Below are 25,638 nucleotides of genomic sequence, written 5' to 3'. Positions count from 1 at the left end.
CTCTAAGGAATCCACCCTCAAGAGATAATGTGTATTCATGCCCCCAGATGTAGGCACAAGGAATTTTTACATATGTATATGTGTCTCTGTGGAGACATTTTCATTTTCAGTTGATGAAGTTCTAGCTTACTTAATTGAGTGGGTGGGGTAGGGGGAGAGAATTGCTTGGCCTACAGGACTGACCTCAGGTCAGCCAAAGCCAGGACCAGTCCTTGGTCCTCCAGTTTGTGATGTATTTGTCTGTCTGTTTCTCTGATTTCTGCTTTCTCTGTGTTGATTTCATTCTCAGATAAGTAATCTACCTATTCTCATGTGGTAGTCTCTGATAGCTTCAAGCAACGCTCCTTTCTGTTTAGTTATCAAGCAGGACAAAAATTGCTCCTCCTTCCCTATAAAAGTCCCAGAGCCGACTCTCATTGTACCAGCATAGTTTAAGCACCTCTTCTTGACCCAGTTCCACAGGGAAGGAGGATAGAATCTTCTAATTAACCTGGCTTGAGTTATATCCTTGGGGTGGCAGTGGAAAATGGCTTGACCCCACTTTACCCACAAGCAGTAACAGCAAGGGAATGGTGCTTTCACCCCGAAAGAGTAAGATGATGTTATCAGAAGAAGGAAGAAAATAACATGTGAAGGAAGAAATAACAGCAAAAGCTGTTCACTGTAATATCTATTTCTGATAACAAATATATGGGTACAACCTCAACCTAAATGTCCATCAGTATGGGAAAACTTAAATATGATACATCATAGGGGGAGATGGGATATAGCTTTTAATGTACAGCTATATGTTGATAAGGAAAAATGTCCATTATATAATAGTAATTTAAAATGAAGTTGCAGAAAAGTATTTTTAATTACATGTCTGTGTATCATCTGTTATGTATGAATACTTTTTATTCATATGTTTCTGTACTACTTTTGGTTTGCTGTTGTACTTATTTGAAATTAGTATATATCACTTCTATAATTTAAAAAAAATTATGTCCCTGGTGGCCCCTTTTCTAGATAAGGAACTGAAATTGACAAAAATCAAGAACTATAGAAAGTTGAACAGATGATACAAAGGTGTAATAATAGTATTCATGGAACTGATATAAAAATATTGGAGACCGAGAAGGTGGATAGGACAAATTAAGCTGCCTATGTAGGAAGGGAAAGTAACTTTACCAACAAGACATGTGGTTTAGGGACTTCCTGGCCCTCTGGTGCCTAAGGCTCTGCATTCCCAGTGAAGGGGACAGGGGTTTGATCCCTGGTTGAGGAACTAAAATCCCACATGTCTCTCAGTATAGCCAGAAAAAAAGAGTCTAAAACTTGGAGACAATTGTGTTTATATATTTACTTGGTATTAATACTTACTCTGCCCTTATCTACCATATGCTTTGACCAGTGCTAGGCAGTAATAAACATAATTAACACATAGTTAACATATAGTAATCAACTGCCTTCAAAAAACCTTCATACAGAAGGCAGATTCATGGACAAAGAAAGTGTAATGAAGACGCCAGGCTGGCCAGTGGAGGGTTGGGGCGGGCCTGGGCGGGGCTCTCAGCATGTCACGGGAGGGGCCAACCACCTATAGGGAGGCGTCGCTGGCCAATGTGCTCGAATGAACGACTGGCGGCGCGTAGCAGTGACTGCAGGCTGAGACTATACCGGGGGAGGGTGCAGCTCTCGTAGCAGCCGGGAGCAGCAGGGCCATGCTTCAGAGGGCGCTGCGGCTCCGCCTGGGCCCGTACCTCTCCAGACGGGGCCTAGGCACATACAGAGGAGGCTCTACTCTGGGTAAAGTTGAGGGCAGCGGAGGGTATCATGGTTCTGGGGTGTCCCCAGTCTCCATCCTTGTGACCTTCAGGACTCAGAATCCCTGCCCATGCTGGGAAGACAGTGGGTCGCTCGGAGTAGGGAGTAACCTTGTCTGCTGGAGCTTGTAGAGCCTGGATAGGGGTATGGATCCCAGAGTTGCCCTTCTCAGGTGACGCATCCCAGATCATTCTATGCCTGAGTTTGCCACCAGAATAGCAGCCAGGCTGATTCATTGGTTGCACAGAAATTAATGAAGTCCTGCTCGCATGCAGGATTCTGTTTTGAGGCCATGAGGAGGAAAGAAGAGAAAGAGAGGATTTGATACATGTCCTGGAGGTGTCTGAGGTGTAGCTGGAGAGGGAAGGCTTTGTAGACCAGTTGAAAACTGAAGAGAAGCCAACTGGGACGATGTCCTGCACTGCCAGTACATAGTGTTGGTAGCCATACATGGAACAGGTGGGAACTGAGATCAGCCTTGAAAGATAATGTTTACTGGCTCAAAGAAAGTGTGAGTTCCAGGTTCTGGAGAACTGAGCAAAGGGTAGGAAAAAGTATTGTTTTTGTGCAAGTAATTAGCAAAGGCCATCCGGATAGAGAGTTGAGTAGTAGTATGAAATGATGGGTAAGATTAAGTCCAGATCAAAGAAAGACTCGAATGCTGAGAAGAGTTTGAACTTGGAACTGGAGACAGTGACAGACTTGGAGATTTATGAGCTTGGTGTGCAAGACAAAATGATTCATGTATTAAAGGCACCTATTGGGCACTTAGGATGTGCCAGGCACTGTGCTAGGCTGGAGATTCGGTGGAGAAGGTAGACATAGCACAGTATGAAGCAATCACAAATGAGTTCAAAGTTGCAAGTGTGCTGTATGTTGCAAAAGAACAGTTCACTGAGCTATGAGATAGTAATAGGAGAACTTGACATAGGCTCGGGGAGGTCAGGAAAGGCATCCCTGAGAAAATGATAACTGAGCTGAGATCTAAAGGAACCAAGGAGTTAACTGGGCAGCGAAGTGGGCACAGTTTCAAAGCAGAGAACACCTGTGTGGGTCCTCTGTGGCAGAAATGAAGGGGTGAGGTTGGAGGGTTCTGGGAAGACAAGGTGAACAAGAGCTAGATCGGGCAGTGTCTCACAGGCCACATGAAGGATTTCGAACCTTTATCCTTAGAGTGATGGGAAGCCATGGAAGGTTCTAAGCAAAAGAGTGTTTGATTAGATTAATAATAATAAAAAAAAAAAAAAAAGAAAGTGTAATGGGAGTTGGGCAGAATTTTCAGGAAGAGGTTCATTGTACTTTGAGTAGTCTGATTTTTTCCTTCTTATTCCTTCTAAATGCTTGCTAAACTTTCTTAACTTTTCAGTTGCTATTGTTCAGGTGTCTGTTAAGAAGAATTGATCATCTCTCAGCTTTTGAAACTGAGACTGTCTTTATAACTTAATCACAGGGATAAAGTGGTAAATTTTCAGAGACTGGGTCTTTTTATCCCATAAATTTACCAGTTCTGAACTGAGTTACTAGTCTTTTGGAAAAGGATCCCCCACCCTTCACTCCCACCCCCAATACATAACACACTTTTAAAACATTTTTTATCTTTGATGCAGTCTGCTACAGAAGAAATCTGTCCTGTCTTAGCCTTTTTCCTGATTGCTTTGACTAAACAAAAATTCGAAACCTGCTTTGAGTGGTAAGGCCTTTGTAATTATGTACATACACAACTGTATGTAATAGAGAAACTGTAAAAGCTCAATTTCTGTGAGATTATTCCTCTGCTCTTGCCTCTCCTCACCTTCTCTTCCACCATACAAATTTGAGCTCCTTTTAGCAGCATATGTCTAGTGATATTCCAGTTCCCAAGAGGCCCGTGAACAAGATGGTTGTAAAACATTTTTCATTATAGACAAGACAAAATAATCCTGATTCTTTAATGCTGGGTCTCACTGTTTTGGTTATTACACCAGCAGTTTGAATAGATTCATATGTTGAACTGCGTCATATTGTAAAAAGGCATTTTTTTTTCAGAGTCAGAGAAGTGAGACGGAGTCTGTTCTTTTTTAAAAAAGAAAAACACATGTAATGTCTCATGTTTTTGTGAGAATGCATGTTTTATTGTTTTAATATTTTCTGAGTTTTAAAGGGTATGCTTTCATTTTCTCCTTTCACTTCTTCTTACAGAATATAATCACGTTTATCTGCCTATTCTTTCTGCTTTCTTGTTAAGTGAACTTATTTGATAATATTATTACTATCCCCATATATATAGTAATAATAATATTAAATTATTCTAGTAAATATTAAGGAACATTCAGTAACTGTGCTAAAAGCCACTACCATTGGTGGAACCAAGGACAGCTTAAGTTTGGAGAAAACGACCCTATTTTCTTTAAAAATTAAAAAACAAACTGTATAAACAAAGAAAAGGAATTGCCCAGGTCATTATGTCCTTAAAGGTTTTTTCCCAACCCTGACTTTAGAAGATAGTCATCAACATATATGTACTTTTTCATAGAAATATTAATATAGATATTACTTTTTTACATCAAGATATTAATGTACATATGAGACTTATTTGAATTTGCTTCACAGCTAGGTAATTAGTTTTTCAAAAAGAATGAAAGGCTAATTATTAGGCAGTAATAAGATCAAATTACCAAAAGCTTCAAGGTGGTTCTATTTCAGTTCTCTGCCTGATGTGTATTTAAAAATATCTCTACTTAGGGTAGTTACTGTTCATAATACATTATGGAATCTTTTTAGGTAACAGCTTGGATGATAAAGAAGCCATTATCCTTGATTTGGAGTGTTTAACCCAAGTTGAATTTATGACAGATTGAAAATTAGCTGTAGTGTTATATACCTTGCTTCCTGTTCTGAGCAATTTGATATGTGTGTGGGCCAAATGTCCAGCAGGGGTCATAAGAATATGTTACTGATGGATGGAAAAGCTATTTCATAGTTCCCTAAGAGAATATACTTGATAACATCTGCAATGAGGGAATAGCCTTGAAGTTTTGCTTTGGAAGAGATTTAGCCTATGGCTAACAGTAATACAGTGAAATCTGTTTTAAATCCTTCAGAAGAGGAAAATTTGGAATCTACTTCTTTAATTTTCAAGCTTTTATGCAGCTGACCAATTTAAGAAGGAGACCTTATTAGTGCCTTTATTTTCAGAGCAGACAAGAGGTTATACTACTACCTTAATTTCTAAAATACCAAGAATTGAGTGCATATCTACCTTGCCTACCTCCCCCACTTCATTTGCCTTTACCTAAGAATTATGTGCAGGAAGACCTTGTTTTCCACATGTATTGCATTTAAGACTTTGCTCTCATCCCTAGTCTTATTAAAGGATTTCACACCATAATGTTGATTAATTAAAAATTTCTTAAACAATGGATTAGAGATGGCTCTGTAGAAGTAGAGTGAAACCTAATATACAGGATTTCTTATTTAAGTATAGCCCAGGTGATAAATCATTACTGTGCAGTCGTCCCTGACCAAAGAGGCAGATTTTTCTTGTGGGCCTGTGTCTTTCACCACCAGCACTGACCAGTTAGGGGGTAGTCATGTGTAAAACCAGACACAGATTGAAACTTGTGTGGGCATCTTTATCTGTACAGATAGTTCTAATAAATTACAACTGCATCTTCCAAAGAGATTTTTATACTCAATAATACCTAAGGAACTCCAGAACAAGTCTTTCAAATAGCCTTAAAATGATTCCTTTCAAAAAGTATTGAGTCCAGTTGTTCTGATGGGAAAGAGCTTCTGAAAAAGATTAGTCTGTCAGTGTTTTCTGAATTTTCATAATATATTAGCCATAAAGCAAAGCAGCGCCCTTTATTTTCTACCCTCTAGATACAGAGTTTTCCAGCTGAGGTTGCACTTCTGAATTATCTGTGGAACTATGCTTAGACCCACTACTAGAAATTCTGGTTTGGAAGGTTTGAGGTGACATCACTGCATCTGTTTTTAAAGTTTTACAGTGTTTCTGATAGACACGCTTTCAGTTGAGTGCCACTACCAGTTACCATTACCAGCTTACATTTGAATTTGTACCACACATATTCTATGTAACATGGAGACAGGTTTCATTTATACTGGTTCTATGGCTTTACAAAGAAAAACCTGTAAGATAGCTAGAAGGAAATCCTAGCTATAATCAGGATTATAGATTTAAAAGAGAATGAGTCTGGGAACTTCCCTGGTGGTCCAGTGGTTAAGACTCTGCTTCTACCCGGTGGGGGGAAGCGGGGGGCGCAGGTTCCATCATGGTTGGGTAACAAAGATCCCACGTGCTGGACAGCATAGCCAAAAAAAAGAGAGAACCAGTCTCCTTCTCTTTATGGACGAGAAAGAGCAGAGAGGTGAAAGAATTTTCAGAGTTGGTAGCAGAACCAAATCCACAAGTCTGACTTGAGTTCTTTGTACACTAGCATCTTGGACCTAGTCCATCTTTGAGAAAAGTCTTCAAGGCCAAAGCTCAGTAACCCAGAAGTTGTCTTGAGCATCCCAAAGCCCAATGGGGTATTATGAGATTCAAAGTATTTAATAAAAGGAGCAATAATACAGCCAACAGGAACTCCTCACATCTTTGAAATTTCTAGGCAGGAGTTACGAGTGACATTAGTCACAGTTAGAAATTATAGACATCACCCAGAAAGCTTTTGTGGCTAAAAGAAGCTTTACAAAGGTAAACATGGAAATTTCTGATGAGAGATGCCTAGATTTGGTACTAAAGATTGTCAAGAACAAGATGACCATCTGTCTTATTTTTAAATTGATCCTTAAGTGTTGGCAGCAAGTCTAGAAAATCATGCCAGTTTCATATTTCTACACAGGCCTGACTTTTAGCTCGTACTTCAGAAGGAAGATATTGTGCCTAGGTTTGCAATTTAACTAAATAAAGGAGTAGTATGTTTATTAATTAGGATTAGACTTGGTTGTTAAAAAGAATTCCAAAGAACAGTAGTTCAATCAAGGTAGAGATTGATTTTTCTTCTGGATTAAAAAAGTCCAGAGGGAAGGGAAGCCTTTCATTGGTGTGGTTGCTTCCCAGCCATTAGGGATGGGTTCTTCTAATTTTGTTTCATCTGTATCTTAAATCTTCAAGGAATCTGGTAGTTCTAGACGGCTTTTGGAGCTTCAGTCATCTCAAAGGCACATACCTCCAACTTGAGTCAGCTCCCTTAAAAAACTTCTCTAGAACCACCCTATCTAACAATTTCTGCTTCCATCTCACTTGCCATTCCTATTATCAAAGGAGACTAGAAGGTTATAACTAGGCGAGTTGCTGTTCATAAGAATTAGATATTTTGTTGTTAACAAAGGAGGGAATGGATATTGGGCAGGCAACCAACAGATCTGTCCCACCTATTTTGAAGAATATAATATTAGGAAAATCAATTTTCATCACATCAAAAGCTATTATATAGAATGTAGCATTTAAAAGATCTCCAAACCACAGTCTACAATGTGTCTGATTAATTAAAGCAGTAAATCTCTATGGTAGTGTTCTGCTTTGGATTTCTCAGCAGGACTCATTGGGAACAACTGTTAGGTTTTATATATTTTAAGTGAACTGAGGATGAGTTCTTAAAACAACAGGGGGAAAAAGACAAATTCTGTTTCCTTTTGGGGAAAGGGAGAATCAAAACAAGCACAGGGTAATTCAGTGGATATTTATGGGGCTAGCCGGAGCAGAGTATACTATAGTAGACGGTATGAGCCAGGAATGACCTGATAGAAGAAGTTGTCTAGTATTTAAATGGGATAAAACAGACTGATGCAGCACACAAAATAATTATAGATGCATATCGTAGCAATGATTCGTACCAGTTCCAAATATATAAGACCTGCGCTGGAGAGAAGGACAAGCATATTGATTGGGTTATAGTTTTAAGGATTAGATATTGTCTCAGTTCCTTTGGGCTGCTGTAACACAACACAGAGTGACTCATAAACTCAGAAAATTTGTTTTCTCAGTTCCAGAAGCTAGAAGTTCAGGATCACGATACCAGTGTGGTCAAGTTCTGCTGAAGGCCCTTATCTGGGTTGCAGACTGCTAACTTTCTGCTGTGTCCTCACATGGCTGCAGGGGCTAGGGAGCTCTGTGGGGTCTCTTTCTTAAGGGCACTAATCCCACTCATGAAGGCCTTGCTTTCATGATCTCACTTCCCGGAGGCCCACACCTCTTAAAATAATCACACTGGGCATTAGGTTTTCAACATATGAGTTTTGGGAAGGGGCCACAGATGTTCAGATCATAGCAGATATAATTACCTCTGCCAGTTTCCTACCTGTACAAATGAAAAGAGAATGTCAAGATGGAGAGAACCTTGTCATCTGAAAAACTCACAGGCAGGAGCATGTGGCGACCTGCAGCATTTATAGCTGTAGACCATGATATACATAAGTGTATTAAGGGGGAAGTGTTCCCACTCAAAGGGCCAGATTTTTTAAAGTTCTGTAGTTTCATTCATGCCCACAGTTCACATGGTGCCATTTAGCACATATTTATTGATGTCTCATTTACAATACACTTTAAGGAGGAAATTCATTCACAACTTGCCACTTAGATGAGAAAGTCTAAATTTTGGCTTCTTATAACTATGAATTTCAAATCTGGGGAAAGCCCAGCCTTGTATTTTTATTCCTTTTCCTTTCATAATTACTTATCAGTAACCAAACCCAGTCTGTTGACTTTGCTCCTACTGAGAAAAAAACAGGAAGCTACAGAAACTCCCTAGGAGAAAAAGACCAGGCTGCGCCCTCTGTCACCTCACACCTTCAGTCTGAGTCCTCCTCGGAGCAGCAGTCACAAACAGCTCTATCTCTGTGTGGTTTTGGCAGTAAGCACAGAGTACAAATGAAACCAGCTAGTGCAGCAAGGTATGTGAGCCTGGCCTTTGAGCTCACGAGTCATCTTTTTGAAACTTGTGATTGTGTACTTTTGGGCATCCTTGGTGGAGAATAGTTTATGCTCCAGTCCAGCAGTGGACCACGGACTATTTTCTGTCTTACGTAGTAGTGGGAATGCCTTTGGTATGAAATAACTATTTTATTTTGAACATATTGTGCAATGACTTAGGCTTTCCCACACATTACCAGTTCCTTTTGAAGCTGTCATGCTCAGTTTAGGTTCTCCGGTAGGAGCTATGAAAGAAAACAAAAATCTCACAAATTGTATTTCCTTTTTATCTGCTTCGTGCTGATGCAGCTGTGTCATATTTTGGTCTTTGTGTCCCTCTCTCTGCACCCCGTTTTCCCTCTGCTTTCAGGTGAAGGTCTCCCACAGGTGTATTACTTTGGACCATGTGGGAAGTACAATGCCATGGTGCTGGAGCTTCTCGGCCCTAGCTTGGAGGACTTGTTTGACCTCTGTGACCGGACCTTTACTTTGAAGACTGTGTTAATGATAGCCATTCAGTTGGTAAGTTGGCGTTGCTCTTCTGGCTAGGGATAGACAGGGAGGGGCAGGTCTCCTAACTACATCCTTGTGTCTGTTGGCATTTACCAGCTCTAGTGACACCTTGTGAATGTACATTCACTGGCTTGGTGGTGTTGTAGACAGCTGGCTGGGGCAAAAAGGGTTAACCCAGAGAAGTCACACTGTATTTGCCATTTGCTCTATTTTAAGAATTTGCACCTTGGAGCAATACTCTGCCCTTAACTGAAGTGCAAGTGGTATATAGGGAGAAAGAGGATGATTTGGTGACAATCGCTCAAATGCAAGTAACTTCTTGGTTGTTTTATTTATAGGTTTTAAACACATGACTGTAAAGTTTTGTCATGTCCTCCCTCTTTGCTTACCATCACATCCAAGAAGAGATGGAAGATATAACCCACTGCCCTAAAATCAGATTTCAGAGTTGACCAAGAACCTGCCTTAGTTCTCTGGCCTCTAGTTCTCACAGAGACCAACACAGCTAAAGCTGTGTCTCTCAGCACCTACCAAATCCCACACCAATACCAGTTTAAGGAACAGTTAAGACAGTTGCTTTGAGAAGTTTGTCAGCCCCTCCACCCAAGGATGTAGGTGCATCTCTGTGGGTCTGAAATGGTGATGGTCTCACCCACTTTAAAGACTTGGAAATGTTAGAAAACTGATCTTGACTTTAGAGTCAAAAGTTCAAATGCTCAAGCTCCCTTTCTATACTAAGCAGAAACGATTTAAAGGTAGAAATGAACTTAATGAAATTTGAAAAAATTTCTTATTTTGGGTTATGTATACTTTCTCATAAAAACTATACTCCTACCTCTGCCATTAGTTAGCTCTGTGATATTAGTCCAGTCAACTTCTCTGGGCCTCACTTTCCTTATTTCTGCAACAATGAGACCGAGTATAGGAAGTTGTGGGCAGGAGCTGAAGGAGGCAGTAGCTTCTGTCTTCATAGGCCACCACCATATTCTTATTTCCTGCCTGGGAGTAATTCTTGCCTCTCAAATGCTTTCCTTCTGCAGTAACATAAAAACGTTAATTCTGTTCATCATTTGCAAGTTGTTATGTGAAGTGAAACCATATACTATCATTTTAGCTGAACCACACTATCCTTTTCTCGTTTATCTTCATATTTGTCATGTATGTATTAGTATCAGAAAGTATGTTCTGATTTACAAGAATAAAGTGACTCTGAGTGGTGAAGAAATAAGTTTTATTTTAATTTAAGTAATTAAGTAATTATAACTTTGAGCTGATAAAAGAAAACATTTTGAAGTATTTTTATAATAAACTTCTTCAGAGTAGTATTTTTATCACTGTCATTCTTTCTTTTAGCTTTCCCGAATGGAGTATGTCCACTCAAAGAATCTCATCTACCGAGATGTCAAGCCAGAGAACTTCCTGATCGGTCGACAAGGCAATAAGAAAGAGCATGTTATACACATTATAGACTTTGGACTGGCCAAGGAATACATTGACCCTGAAACCAAAAAACATATACCTTATAGGGAACACAAAAGTTTAACTGGAACAGCAAGATACATGTCTATCAACACGCATCTTGGCAAAGGTGTGTTTATTTTCAGCTCCAAGAAAGAGGCAGGTTGTTAAAACACCTTTTTATTCCCAAAACACTTTTGTACCCACTGTGCATTACAACTTGTGATTCTTACTGCTTCACGGGGTAAGTGATGTTTATACTTGAGAAATTAAGATGGTAAGTCAGTGACTTTCTCAGTATCCTGTTGACAGCTAAGGATTTTTAATTCTTTGTTTCCTAATGCTTATTTTCTCAGCAGTTTGGATACTTTAATGACTGAATTAAGGTGATAGCATCTTGGTAAGTTTAGTGATGAGTCTGATAGCTACATACACATGGCCCCCTATATAACCTGAAAAGGCCATCAGGCTGATCTTCTTTGGAGAAGAGTACTTCATTAAAACATGGGCCAGGCTTCTTTTCTTTGTGCATAGTTCCATGACTCATTTTTCCAGGAAAAGCCTGTGTCTTATTCAGCGAAAATACGTTTGCTTTTCCATGAGTCTTGAGTTTTACTCATGATAGACAATTTGGACAAATATTGCTAAAAGCTCTAGTCAAGGCAGAAGGCCTTCCATGTTAGAGAAACTAGTCCAGAGAGAGTATTTGTGAAAGAAGTGTAAGGAACAGTGGGAAGGCTTTGTTGGTAGGACTCTGGGCCCTCAGCCGCTTCTCCAGGAAGGCTTCCCTTTTCGTCTGTTTTATATATTGGGCTTTCATGGAAGATTCTATTTGAAGAAAAGGTGTTAAGGTGGTTGAAAAGATATGTTTGAAAATCACCACTCTGGAGAGTTGACATATAAACAGAATATTAGACTCCTAGACATAGCTCTTTATATAAGGTGTTTAAGTATTAATGAATTATTTACATAATAAGTATTTTAAAGGCTAATGTAAGCAGCAGCTACAAAGTTGCCTAATTGAGTACACTACTCAGAGATTGAGGTGAGGGTTCTAGTGAAGAATAAAAATGACATTACCAAGGGGTATGATACAACCTAAGTTGAAATGAATGCTGTCAGGATTTTTTTTGATAACTACCTGGATATTCTCACTTAACTAAATATAATAGTTTAAAATTAGACTGGAAGGTTCTCTGCCACTTTTTATTGGTGACACTTTGGACAAGTATCAAACTTGTCCAAAACTTGTCCCTGAAACTGACCTGTAAATATAGAGTAATATTTCACAAGGATGTGTTGCAGGTTGAATGAGTGATAATGTAGGTAACACGGTTCTGTTGCAGAGTGCTCAGAGTTCCCTTCTTCCTTCCTGTTCACAAAGGGAGAGACTGTGGTACATAGTAAAGTCACGATCGTTTGGTTTAACTGACGTCTAGAAGTTGTTCCTGGGCTCAGCATTTGTGTTCTGATTTTATTATTCTTATCAGGAAAAGCAAGAACAGATAAGAAATGTGTATGCCATGTTGTTTGTATAAGGTACAATGTAACAGTTAAGAAAAGGGGATGTAAATTCAGGCTCTTTAAAATAAGCTTGTATGGGCCAATAACCTTCCTCTCTCACCATCAGTTATCTTGTCTGCCTTGAAATGTTTATGTCAATAGCACCTTATAGCATAGGGTTCTTGAGATAATGCATATAAACTGTTTAGGATATTGCTTAATAATACTAAAGACTGTGTAATGGTAATTGCCATTTATTCAACAAAATATGTTTTAAGCATCTACTCTTACAGATTGGATTCCTCTATCTCTCGGTGTAGCTATTTCTGCTGGAATTTTTGAGTTTAGCTCCACATGTGGACTTCCTGAGTTCCAGGGTTTTTTTCAGGTCAGATCGAGCCTGTCACATATTTGTCTGTAATGTCCCCATTATAGAGAATACATATAGGTGGTTGTCACATGCCCCTTTAGCCTCTGGCCATGGGCTCAAACTCAGAGAGGTTTCTGTAGGAACTCTAATCCTATTGGTTTTCAAATGTGTAGCTTCTTTAAAAAAAAAACAAAAAAAAAACTGTAGCCTCTTTTATGTTGTAATAGAAAAAAGAAGTGTATCTTTTCAAATTGAACTGAAGAGAATTGCCTATTAATTTTGCGAGGGCACAAAACAAGGGAAGCACTAAACCTGACACTTACTGCATTAGATTAGTCATCTTCCCACTGATTAAACCTGCCCATTTTATATTCCTTAATATTTGAAGTTGAGGTGAGGACACTGGGTCATCTGGCTCCTTTCCTTCAACGAAATATATTTGACCTAAAATCAAGCTTGCAATGCAGGTAAACCAAGCACATCTTTCTGACTGGTTGAAAGGAACCCTTTATCAGTTCAGTTCAGTCACTCAGTCATGTCCAGCTCTTTGCGACCCCATGGACTGCAGCACGCCAGGCATCCCTGTCCGTCGCCGACTCCCAGAGTTTACTCAAACTCATGTTCATTGAGTGGGTGATGCCATCCAACCATCTCATCCTCTGTCATCCCCTTCTCCTCCCACCTTCAATCTTTCCCAGCATCAGGGTCTTTTCAAATGAGTCAGCTTTTTGCATCAGGGGACCAAAGTATTGGAGTTTCAGCTTCAGCATCAGTCCTTCCAATGAATATTCAGGGCGGATTCCTTTAGGATGGACTGGTTGGATCTCCTTGCAGTCCAAGGGACTCTCAAGAGTCTTCTCCAACACCACAGTTCAAAAGCATCAATTCTTCACCGCTCAGCTTTCTTCATAGTCCAACTCTCACATCCATACATGAGTACTAGAAAAACCATAGCTTTGACTAGACAGACCTTTGTTGGCAAAGTAATGTCTCTGCTTTTTAATATGCAGTCTAGGTTGGTCATAACTTTTCTTTCAAGGAGCAAGCGTCTTTTATTTATTTTTTATTTTTTTGCAAGTGTCTTTTAATTTCATGGCTGCAGTCACCATCTGTAGTGATTTTGGAGCCCCCTCAAAAATTAAAGTCTCTCACTGTTTCCACTGTTTCTCCATCTATTTGCTATGAAGTGATGGGACCAGATACCATGATCTTAGTTTTCTGAATATTGAGTTTTAAGACAACTTTTTCACTCATCAAGAGGCTCTTTTTTTTTTTTTTTTAGTTCTTCTTCGCTTTCTGCCATAAGGTGATGTCATCTTCATATCTGAGGTTATTGATATTTCTCCCGGCAATCTTGACTCCAGCTTGTGCTTCATCTAGCCTCACGTTTCGCATGATGTACTCAGCATATAAGTTAAATAAGCAGGGTGACAGTATAAAACCTTGATGCATTCCTTTCCTGATTTGGAACCACTCTGTTGTTCCACATCCAGTTCTGACTGTTGCTTCCTGACCTGCATGCAGATTTCTCAGGAGGCAGGGCAATTGGTCTGATATTCCCATCTCTTTAAGAATTCTCCACAGTTTGTTGTGGTCCACACAGTCAAAGGCTTTGGCATAGTCAATAAAGTAGATGTTTTTCTAGAACTCTGGTGCTTTTTCAATGATCCAGCAGATGTTGGCAATTTGATCTCTGGTTCCTCTGCCTTTTCTAAATCGAGCTTGAACATCTGGAGGTTCATGGTTCATGTACTGTTGAAGCCTGGCTTGGAGACTTTTGAGCATTATTTTACTAGCGTGTGAGATGAGTGCAATTGTGCAGTAGTTTGAGCATTCTTTGGCATTGCCTTTCTTAGGGATTGGAATAAACACTGACCTTTTCCAGTCCTTTGGCTACTACTGAGTTTTCCATATTTACTGGCATATTGAGTGCAGCACTTTCACAGCATCATCTTTTAGGATTTGAAATAGCTCAACTGCAATTCCATCACCTCCACTAACTTTGTTCGCAGTGATGTTTCCTAAGGCCCACTTGACTTTGCATTCCAGGATGTCTGGTTCTAGGTGAGTGATCACACCATCATAGTTATCTGGGTCATGAAGATCTTTTTTGTATAGTTCTTCTGTGTATTCTTGCCACCTCTTCTTAATATCTTCTGCTTCTGTTAGGTCGTACCATTTCTGTCCTATATTGTGCCCATCTTTGCATGAAATGTTCCCTTGGTATCTCTGATTTTCTTGAAGAGATCTCTAGTCTTTCCCATTCTGTTGTTTTCCTCTATTTCTCTGCACTGATCACTGAGGAAGGCTTTCTTATCTCTCCATGCTATTCTTTGGAACTCTGCATTCAAATGGATATATCTTTCCTTTTCTCCTTTGCTCTTTGCTTCTCTTCTTCTCACAGCTATTTGTAAGGCCTCTTTGCTTTTCTGCATTTCTTTTTCTTGGGAATGGTCTTGCTCCCTGTCTCCTGTACAGTGTCATATGAACCTCCGTCCATAGTTCATCAGGCACTCTTTCTATCAGATCTAGTCCCTTAAATCTGTCTCTCACTTCCACTGTATAATTGTTAGGGGTTTGATTTAGGTCATACCTGAATGGTCTAGTGGTTTTCCCTACCTTCTTCAGTTTAAGTCTGAATTTGGCAATAAGGAGTTCATGGTCTGTGCCACAGTCAGCTCCCAGTCTTATTTCCACTGACTGTACAGAGCTTCTCCATCTTTGGCTGCAAAGAATATAAGCAGTCTGATTTTGGTATTGACTATCTGGTGATGCCCATGTGTAGAGTCTTCTCTTGTGTTGTTGGAAGAGGGTGTTTGCTATGACCAGTGCATTCTCGGCAAAACTCTGTTAGCCTTTGGCCTGCTTCATTCTGTACTCCAAGGCCAAATTTGCCTGTTACTCCAGGTATCTCTTGACTTCCTACTTTTGCATTCTAGTCCCCTATAATGAGCATCTTTTTTGGCTGTTAGTTCTAGAAGGTCTTGTAGGTCTTCATAGAACCGTTCACTTCAGCTTCTTCAGCATTACTGGTCAGGGCATAGACTTGGATTACTGTGATATTGAATGGTTTGCCTTGAAAATGAACAGAGATCATTCTGTCATTTTTGAGATGGCATCCAAGTACTGCATTTCAGACTCTTTTGTTGACTGTAATGGCTACTCCATTTCTTCTAAGGGATTCTTGCCCACAGTAGTAGATATAATGGTCAATGTGAGTTAAATTCACCCAATCCAGTCATTTTAGTTCTCTGATTCCTAAAATGTTGATGTTCACTCTTGCCATCTCCTATTTGACCACTTCCAATTTGCCTGGATTGATGGACCTAACATTGCAGGTTCCTATGCACCATTGCTCTTTACAACATTGGACTTTACTTCCATCACCAGTCACATCCACAACTGGGTGTTGCTTTTGCTTTGGCTCCGTCTCTTCATTCTTTCTGGAGTTATTTCTCCGCTGATCTCCGGTATCATACTGGGCACCTACTGACCTGGGGAGTTCATGTTTCAGTGTCCTGTCTTTTTGCCTTTTCATACTTTTCATGGGGTTCTCAAGGCAAGAATACTGAAGTGGTTTGCCATTCCCTTCTCCAGTGGACCACGTTTTGTCAGAACTCTCCACCATGACCCGTCTGTCTTGGGTGGCCCTTTATGATATGGATGAAAATGATGTGGATGAAGCCTTTATGATGTGGATCAATTTGTGTCCTCCTGGTCTCACTGGTATTGAAACCTTACTTCTTTGAAAATAAAAATAACCTTCATGAAAAAACAAGGGCATTGGGAAATACTGAATTGAACGAATGTGGAGTGTTCAAAGAAATATGGAAATAAAGCCTGGCTCTGTTTTTCATTCTCATTTTTTTAAAGACGTTTATGATTTAAATTTGGGCTTCCCAGATGGCTCAGTCGGAGAAGACAATGGCAACCCACTCCAGTACTCTTGCCTGGAAAATCCCATGGAGGGAGGAGCCTGGTAGGCTGCAGTCCATGGGGTCATGAAGAGTCGGACACGACTGAGCCACTTCACTTTCACTTTTCACTTTCATGCACTGGAGAAGGAAATGGCAACCCACTCCCATGTTCTTGCCTGGAGAATCCCAGGGACGGGGGAGCCTGGTGGGCTGCTGTCTAAGGGGTCACACAGAGTCAGACACGACTGAAGCGACTTAGCAGCAGCAGCAGATGGCTCAGTCATAAAGAATCCACCTGCCAATGCAGGAGCCATGGGTTCGATCCCTAGGTTGGGAAGATTCCCTGAAGGAGGAAATGGCAACCCACTCCGGTATTCTTGCCTGGGAAATCCCATGCACAGAGAAGCCTGGTGGGTTACAGTCCACGGGGTTGCGAAGAGTCAGATGCAACTAAGCACAAGCATGATGATTTAATTTATCATAGATTATCTTTGAATTTTAGAGGTGGAAAATGACTGTTCATAGTATCTAAATCAATCAGTTTGTTTTCAGATGAGGAAACTGAGGCCCAAAAGGTGACTTGGCCATGCTTGATTTTGCATAGATTAATAAACTAATGGGAAGGAATAGGCCAAGACCTAGATAACCTGACTTAGGAACCATTATTTTTCTTACCATCCCATGTCCCACAGCTTTTTTTTTTCATGATTTTCAGTATTTGAAAAGTTATTTTATTACTCATTCTGGTGAGTTTAAATGTGTTTAGTTTATTTTAGGGGGGGTTAATTTTTTTTTTTTTTAATCTCATTTTATAATGGGTTTTGCTGTGAAGAAAAGTTGGGCTCATTTCTGGAATCTGAATAATTACTCAAAATGTGGGGAGTTTCGCCCTCTAGTGCTCAACCAGCTAAAATACAACCATTTGTCCCTGGATTTTTTTTTTTTTTAATTAAGGGGGCCTCCTTACAGGAAGTAGATGTAAAAATAGAGGCGATGAGTAGGTTTGATACAGTGTGAGAACCTGCAGGGTGTGGTTTCTCTGTCTGCCCTGCTTTGTGGGAGGCCCCAGTTCACCCTGCTTGGTCTTTCTTTTTTTGTGTATCTGCAGGTTCTGTTAACAGAATCTGTTAACAAAATCTGTAGTCAAAAGCTTCTGGTGGCCTTCTGTTTGACTTCGTTCTTTTAAGGATTATTTCGATTGCTGTGTATCAACTCAATTTTATTTTATTTATATCTCTTGTCAGGGTGCTGCCCCTTCCCATTAAGTGACCTTATTTCCAAAAACTGCCTTCAAAGTACAGTCTGGAAAGTTGCCTTTTCTTTCTTCATCTACACTGTAGAGTACTATTCACTCTTTTCCATGCAAATTTCCTATAATAGAGGCGACAGTTAAAGTATCGTGCTTTTGTATATTGAGTTACCGGAGAAGCTTTTCCTGCCTCCCTGATTCTGTTGGGTTTTACTTTCTACACAAAGAAGACAAAAGTCAAGGTAGCCCCTTATTTTTACATCTCTCATTTCTTTTGATAAAGCCCCGAACTTGATTCTGAAAAATAAACACATAAAATGTCTGAGATGAATTATAATTGGCAAATTGAAAGTGGAAGAAGGTGCTACTTCTGTTGCCTGACAGCCAAAGAATGTATAGGATGTTTTCTGAGATATAGTTACAGTTTGTTAATTAACTATTCTGCAGTTCTTTATCATCCTTATCATCCCAATTTAAAGAAAAGAAAGCAAAACCCGGCAACTTGTTTTACATTCTAAGCTCCCTGAATGCAAGGATACTGGTTTATGTGCCCATAAAGGGCTCCTTAGTAATACATTTTAGGTCTTTCTTACAGTGGCTGTGGTACAAATGGAATGGAGCTAAGGAATATGCCTTGATGATCACTTAGATTAAACTTAATTTTAAGTGTCAAATGAATAAAAAGCACTAGACATGTATGCTGGGCTTCTCTGGTGGCTCAGATAGTAGAGAATCTGCCTGCAATGTGAGAGACCTGGGTTTGATCCTTGGATCGGAAAGATCCCCTGGAGAAGGGAATGGCGACCCACTTCAGTACTCTTGCCTGGGAAGTCCCATGGACAGAGGAACCTGGTGAGCTACAGTTCGTGGGATTGCAAAAAGTCAGACATGACTGAGCAACTCACACACACACACACACACACACACACACATGCTAGGCATTCTGTAGCTTGTGTCTTTGCAGGCCTAGCCAGAATGGACTCTTTTAACAGCCTCAGCTGCTCCATCTGCTGCTCACTTTTCACAATGGTAACCAAAGAGCAGTTGTAGCCCATGCACTAGAAATAGCGTTTGTTATTTCTTACTTTCAGGAAGTATCTTACTTTCAGGAAGGTGACAGCATCGAGTGAGTAGTTACTCACTTCAGTAATTTGGACTGGGTTTTAGTTTAGACTTGCTCTTTTCACTTGGTATTTACTTGCCAGTAACAGATCTAAGCAAAGGAAGTACATGCTGTTTTTGGTTTTGATCTAAAATACCACCCCTGATTTAGATATACAGAGGATTAGTAAGCAGAGCCTTTCCAGAGAAGACGGGTTTTTGAAGGGATTACTTGGGTTTGCACCCCTTTCTGCTTTAATAACTGCAAACATAACATGTGATCTGTCTTCCCTTTTAGAGCAGAGCCGGCGCGATGATTTGGAAGCCCTGGGCCATATGTTCATGTATTTCCTTCGAGGCAGCCTTCCCTGGCAAGGACTCAAGGTATCTTTGGAAGTGCTTAGTGAAGGGCTTTGCTGAAATACTTAGCTGATAATGAAAGGGGTGGCTGACTTGATGCTATAAGAAGCACAGAGGGGACAATCAGCTCCAGAGATGTGAGGCAGGAACTACATTAGTCTGTAATGTTAATACTCACCTGGGCTTGGGAAGCTCTATTTTCCCCACATTTGTCTTCTTCCCCTTCCGAATCCTTCTTCCTTGTGTTAGTAATTTCTTCCCTCATCCCCTCCCAGCTTTGCCAGTGCTGCTTTTCTCTCTGTGTTGATATTCCTTCTTCACTACCACTGTGTAGCAGGAATAGTGTTCCCAGTGCATTGGGGAATTTATGGAACAGATTGATGACAGCAACTTCTACACATTTTACTGCAAGGCCAGCAGGGTTAGGTGTACCCGTAACGGGAACTGGGAAATACGTGTTTGTCCTTTATAGGCCAAGAACCCACCTGAACTAAATAAAACTCCAGGTTTAATATTGCTATTCAGGTGTTTTATTGAATAAATGCCTATGCATACAATAGCTATTCCTTGTGAAATGGGTAGTTTAAATACCCTTCCTTAGGTAGGTATCAATACAGTGCATTTGTGTCAGGGTTAGCTATTAATTATACTTACAACCATTGTAATGATTACCCTGTGCCTTTAGCTGCATGGACTAGGAAATGGTGAGCTTCTTACCCATTCTAAGACCCATTAGATAGCTAATGCAAGACTTGTTTGAGTTGTAATTTACTTCAACGTGTTAGTATGGAAAGAAACTTTATCAGTAGCTTTGGGTACCATACAGTCCCTTCCTCCCTCCCAGAGGCCTGAAGGATTCATTTTGCTGTGCTTTCTTGGACATTTGTGCTGAAAAATGAGGCTTTTATCCCTTCCTTTTGAGAGGATTTTCTTTCTTTCCCTTTAAATTCCTCTCCTAACATCGCTTCCATGGTCTTATTCTAGTTGCATACCTTCTCATTGATATTGACAGTTGTCAAATAGAGTTTCACATCCTATTTGCTCATCATACAGCCAAGCAATGCATTCTCGTATTATTAATTGCTTGAAATTTTCTCATGACCCATGAATCATTTTAGGGTAGTTGTAGATTTAAAATGTCACCAGCATAACTTCAAAATGTAATTGCTTAAAGCTGGGGTCAGCAAGCTAGGTAGACCCTCATGCAGATCACTTGAGGCCACTTTATTGTCCATGCTCCAGAAGCCCTCTGTCTGCAGTCTTAAGCAAGCCAGACTTGGTACTTTGAGCCACTGACATACAGCAAACCTGTCTGTTAGCCACGCCTGTATCATAGCTAAGTTTTCTATCTACTTGCCCCCATTTGGATTAGCAATATTTTTTGTCTTTAATTGAAGGTAATCACTTTACAGAATTTTCTGGCTTTCTGTCATACATCAACAGGAATCAGCCATAGGTACACTCATATGGATTAGCAATGTTTTTAATCTTATCCAGAGCTATAAAGGAGAAGGTTGAATCGCTTTTGGACCCTGGTGGCCATGGGACATTTTATTTTCTTATCCTAGTCCCTCATGCCATTACATTTGATGGTGTTTATCTGAGACCACTAAATATATTTGCCAGTAAAGCTTTCCAGAACAGCAGATGTTCTGTGCATGTCTAAATGTATCATCTCTAGTACATTTCTGATTTGTCAGTATTAGAAAAAAATTGGGACAATCTAATAAACCCTGACAGTTTGAGTGAAATATTCATAATGTCCCCAGACATATTGGACCTCCCATGCTTAGCACCTCTTTCCAAGGAACTTTTTTTCTTTATTCTCTACAGGCTGATACCTTAAAAGAAAGATATCAAAAAATTGGTGACACCAAAAGGAATACTCCCATTGAAGCTCTCTGTGAAAACTTCCCAGGTAGGATGCCAACAGGACCCTCCAGCCAAGTGCTACTGGAGCTTTGAAGGAGGTGGAAACCATGTCTTACTTAGTATCTCTAGATAAGGGTCCTCTCCAAAAAATTTACATTTTCTCTTATTGTTATTTAAATCAAGATAGATTTTTTCACTTTGATTTGGTCCATAAAACAAAACAAAGCACATCAGTGGCAAGTATAGTCTGTGCAGGTACTCCTTGCCTGGTCCCGAGCTTCTCCCCATGGGAAGCATTCAGCTAACAAGCATGGCCTTTAACCTCTTTCCTAACAGAGGAGATGGCAACCTACCTGCGATATGTCAGGCGATTAGACTTCTTTGAAAAACCTGACTATGAGTATTTACGGACGCTCTTCACAGACCTCTTTGAAAGGAAAGGCTACACCTTTGACTACGCGTATGATTGGGTTGGGAGGCCTATTGTAAGTATCTTATCTCTCCCCCCTACCCTCAGACCAGCACTGTCTCACCCCTTGCCAGCCTTTCTGCCTACGTCTGTGGGAAAAAAGCATTCCTTTGTAGACTTTCCATTTACCAGCCTTTTCAGGGTGATGCCATAGATTGCTGTCACTAGAGCAGTAAAGGAGTTACTCCTGCTGTGTTTTTAAGATTATGACCACTGTGACCTAAGATACCAGAATTTAAGTCAGACTTTTAAAAAATTATTTATTTTTGGCTGTGCTGTGTCTTCTTGCTGTGCACAGGCTTTCTCTAGTTGTGGAGAGCGGGAGCTACGCTCCATTGCGATGCACGGGCGTCCCATTGCAGTGACTTCTCTTGTTGTGGAGCATGAGCTTTAGGGCACACGGGCTCAAAGTTGTGGTGCAAGGGCTTAGTTGCCTCACGGTGTGCGGGGTCTTAGTTCCCAGACCAGGGATTGAGCCTGTGTCCCCTGCTTGACATGCAGATCCTTAAGCACCAAACAAGTCCCAAGTCAGTTTTTAAGAAGAAATTTAGTTTGAATGATCCAGGAGCTGATACTTCATAAGCTATTAAGGTACCTGACTTCTGTTGGACTGGAGCCCAATGCCTGAGGAAATTTCTGAATTTGCTGTTATGGTCTACAGACCAAGACTTGAGGGAATGCTAACAGTCGTCACTGTGGGATGTTCTTATTCTTTTCAAAGACGTGCTCCTCTCCAATGAACTATTGAGGACCAAACTCTCCCTTTTGTAGATAAGCAAACTGAGAAGGCAAGATTTGAAACTGGCCTTGGTTGTAGTGATAATAGTAATAATAATGACTACTATTCTCTTAGAATTAGAATGATGCTGTCCTTTGCAGAGTATTAAGTTGGACCTATTTTCCCCAGTTGACTTTTTGTTACATTTTTCCAGCCCACTCCGGTAGGGTCAGTTCATGTAGATTCTGGTGCATCTGCCATAACTCGAGAAAGCCACACACACAGGGATCGGCCATCACAACAGCCTCTACGAAATCAGGTATGTGTTGGACCTTTATTATTTCAGAAATCCCACTTCTTCATGACTAATATTAAAACCCAAATTCTTTAGCTTCTGTCTTAAGTGTATATACTAAAATGAAAGATAAAGGGCTTACTGTTACTCATAGTTGTGGTACAGCATTCCAGCGTCCCTCACGGTTGTGTAAGCCCACTGAGATGTGGCCAGATGTCTTACGTGAAGCATCCACACTAGAGAAGCAGGGCCTGTCAGAACCTATTGGCTGAAGTGGACAGTTTTCCACAGTTCCAAAGATACTGGATGGATAGTCAGGTAACCCACCTTGGGTCTCATCTGTAGTCCAGTGTGGAGCTGTCACCCCAGTTAGTTTTTCCTTGGTGATTAAGAAGGGTGAGTAATTTGGACTTCCAGATGATGTAGGTGTGAACTGGACCTCTACCCTACCTCTGACCTTGTGTCCAGGTTAATTTTATAGCCTGCTAGAATCTAGGCCTGTAGTGAAGACATAGCTTTGCTTTAGACCATTCCAGAGAAGGCAGTGTCATCAGTCCCTCAGTGTTCATGGTTTGGGAAATTAGTGGTTAAATGAGAGGTTTCTCTTAACCTAAAGACAGAGGAGGCAAACACACCAAAAAAAAAAAAAAAAAATCAAATTTGACAGCATTAAAATAGAAAGGGATAACTGATTGAGAAGTAAATATGATAAATCCTTATGACATATGTATTGTTAAGAGAAAAATCAGTACCTCAATAAATAAGAAGCACTGAATAATAAACAGATACACGCACATAACCATCCCTTATCAAATTAGCTTGTTTACTTTTATCCCTGACTTCAGTGTTTTATATTCACAGACATTTTTACAATAAAATGCAAAAATCACTTCTCTCACAGATGTACCTGTGAAAGTATGTAGGTTAAAAATAGTATGTAGAATCCAGGTGCCCCCTCCAAAACAAAACAAAACAAAAACAAAAAAAGTACTATATTGAGGTATATACACACGCATACATACATACATACAGTGAAGTACATACACAGATACAGATAGACTCACCACTAAGTACATACTTTTGGCAAAATGTGTGGCGTGTTGGGTAAGAAAAAACTTATAAAGGAAAGAATTCTACGTATTAGTGAATAAAGGAGAGAGTAGATTGGCAAAAAAGATGAGATTTAGCAAACTGTCCACTAGTTGGGTCTAGAGTTAGAGACTTTAATCAGAGTACTTGGCTAGTGATTCTCTTTTGACTAACTTGTGATCTGACAGCAAAGTACTGTTGACTTCTTCAGTTCTCCCCTGTTGCTGCTGCTGCTAAGTTACTTCAGTCGTGTCCGACTCTATTTGACCCCATAGATGGCAGCCCACCAGGCTCCGCCGTCCCTGGGATTCTCCAGGCAAGAACAATGGAGTGGGTTGCCATTTCCTTCTCCAAGGCTTGAAAGTGAAAAGTGAAAGTGAAGTCGCTCAGTTGTGTCTGACTCTTCGTGACCCCATGGACTGCAGCCTACCAGGCTCCGCAGTCCATGGAATTTTCCAGGCAAGAGTACTGGAGTGGGGTACCATTGCCTTCTCCGAAGTTCTCCCCTACTACTCTTTAAAAAATATTGAACTTTCTTGGTGGTCCACTGGTTAAGACTCTGGGCTCCCAATGCAGTGGGCACAGGTTCAGTCCCTGGTCCGGGAACTAGGGTCCCACATGTTGCCCAGTATAGCCAAAAAAGCCTTTTTCTTTTTTTTTTTTAACAATAATAATAAAAATTAAAAGTGTGTAGAGTGCACAGTTCAACTGACATTCTTACACATTGCTCTTGACTTTGCAAATTGTTACAAATTCCCTAGAAAGTAATTGATAAAGTTATAAACCTCTCTGAAAGAATAATTTTACTTCTTAGAATCAATTATAATAAAACAGTTCAAGATAAACTGCCACAATGCCATTTCTAGCAGAGTTTTAGAAATGATCCACATATCCAATTACAAGAGAATGGTTACAGATCTGCTCAAATCTTTTATCAAATAAACTGGGTTGTAACAAAATGAATTGTAATGCATTTATTCAGTGGAATATTGTCTAGCCACTTAAAAAAATATTTAGGAAAACTTACAGCAACCTGAAAAGGTTTTATGGTAGTATAGTAAAGAAATCACAGTATAAAATTAGAAATACTCCATGATTCCCTTCAGGGGAAAAGAAAATGAGGAAGTCAGTTGGAGGCTGCTGCTGCTGCTAAGTCACTTCAGTCGTGTCCAACTCTGTGTGACCCCATAGACAGCAGCCCACCAGGCTCCTCCGTCCCTGGGATTCTCCAGGCAAGAACACTGCAGTGGGTTGCCATTTCCTTCTCCAATGCATGCATGCTAAGTCTCTTCAGTCGTGTCCGACTCTGTGTGACCCTGTGGACAGCAGCCCACCAGGCTCCTCTGTCCGCAGGATTCTCTAGGCCAGAATACTGGAGTGGGTTGCCATTTCCTTCTCCACAATTGGAGGAGATAATACCAAAATATTAAGAGGCGTATGGTTGGAAGTCATAGTACTGTGGGTAATATTTTTCCAAACTATGCTGTAATGAAGTTATGTTACCTTATAATGAAAAATACATTTAAATAGTAAAGGTATGAAAGAAATTAAAAAATGTTAAATAGTCAGGGAAAGCATAACATATCTGTCTGCTTGTGTTTTTAGAATATTTGAAAACTAATATATGTGTTTCCTTTAGTTCCCCTTGTCATTTCTGCTTCAGTGAATTCATAATTAACATTGCTCCTTTGAATGAATTTTAAAGGTATAAGTAAAAGAGGTGGTTGAAAACCTGCATTGCCAGGATGGAATATGAGGTCATACCTAGTGTCTGAGTAAAAAGTACAGTGAATTTCAGTGTACTTTTAAGTGAAAGGTCATTAAACCAGAATATGTAATTAAGAGATCTCCTGTACAATGCAGGAACCTTCTTTTTGTAGAGTTGAGTCTTAAAAGCCTGTGTGATTTTTTTTTTCTTGTAGGGTTTTTCATGTCCCCTGGCTGCTAAGAAATTTCCCATGTCAGTGCACATTTTATATCTCCTTTCCAGCAGAATTATGAATTC

General features: G+C 40.1%; 1 protein-coding gene across 7 annotated transcripts in view; it reads left to right on the top strand.

The window, feature by feature from the left end:
• Positions 1 to 25,638, top strand: part of CSNK1G1 (casein kinase 1 gamma 1) — a 156,417-nt gene that overhangs the window by 99,962 nt on the left and 30,817 nt on the right. For all 7 annotated transcript variants that reach the window (XM_061157346.1, XM_061157343.1, XM_061157344.1 and 4 more), the window contains 6 exons: positions 9,090 to 9,241; positions 10,586 to 10,820; positions 19,129 to 19,214; positions 21,024 to 21,108; positions 21,399 to 21,547; positions 22,464 to 22,568. In XM_061157346.1, coding sequence (XP_061013329.1) covers positions 9,090 to 9,241; positions 10,586 to 10,820; positions 19,129 to 19,214; positions 21,024 to 21,108; positions 21,399 to 21,547; positions 22,464 to 22,568 — 812 coding nt within the window. The remainder of the gene's footprint in view (positions 1 to 9,089; positions 9,242 to 10,585; positions 10,821 to 19,128; positions 19,215 to 21,023; positions 21,109 to 21,398; positions 21,548 to 22,463; positions 22,569 to 25,638) is intronic.

This window comes from Dama dama, chromosome 12, assembly GCF_033118175.1.
Source record: "Dama dama isolate Ldn47 chromosome 12, ASM3311817v1, whole genome shotgun sequence".
Classification (NCBI taxonomy): domain Eukaryota; kingdom Metazoa; phylum Chordata; class Mammalia; order Artiodactyla; family Cervidae; genus Dama; species Dama dama.
The sequence above is the reverse complement of the archived record's forward strand: the minus strand, read 5'-3'. Positions and strand labels throughout refer to the sequence as shown.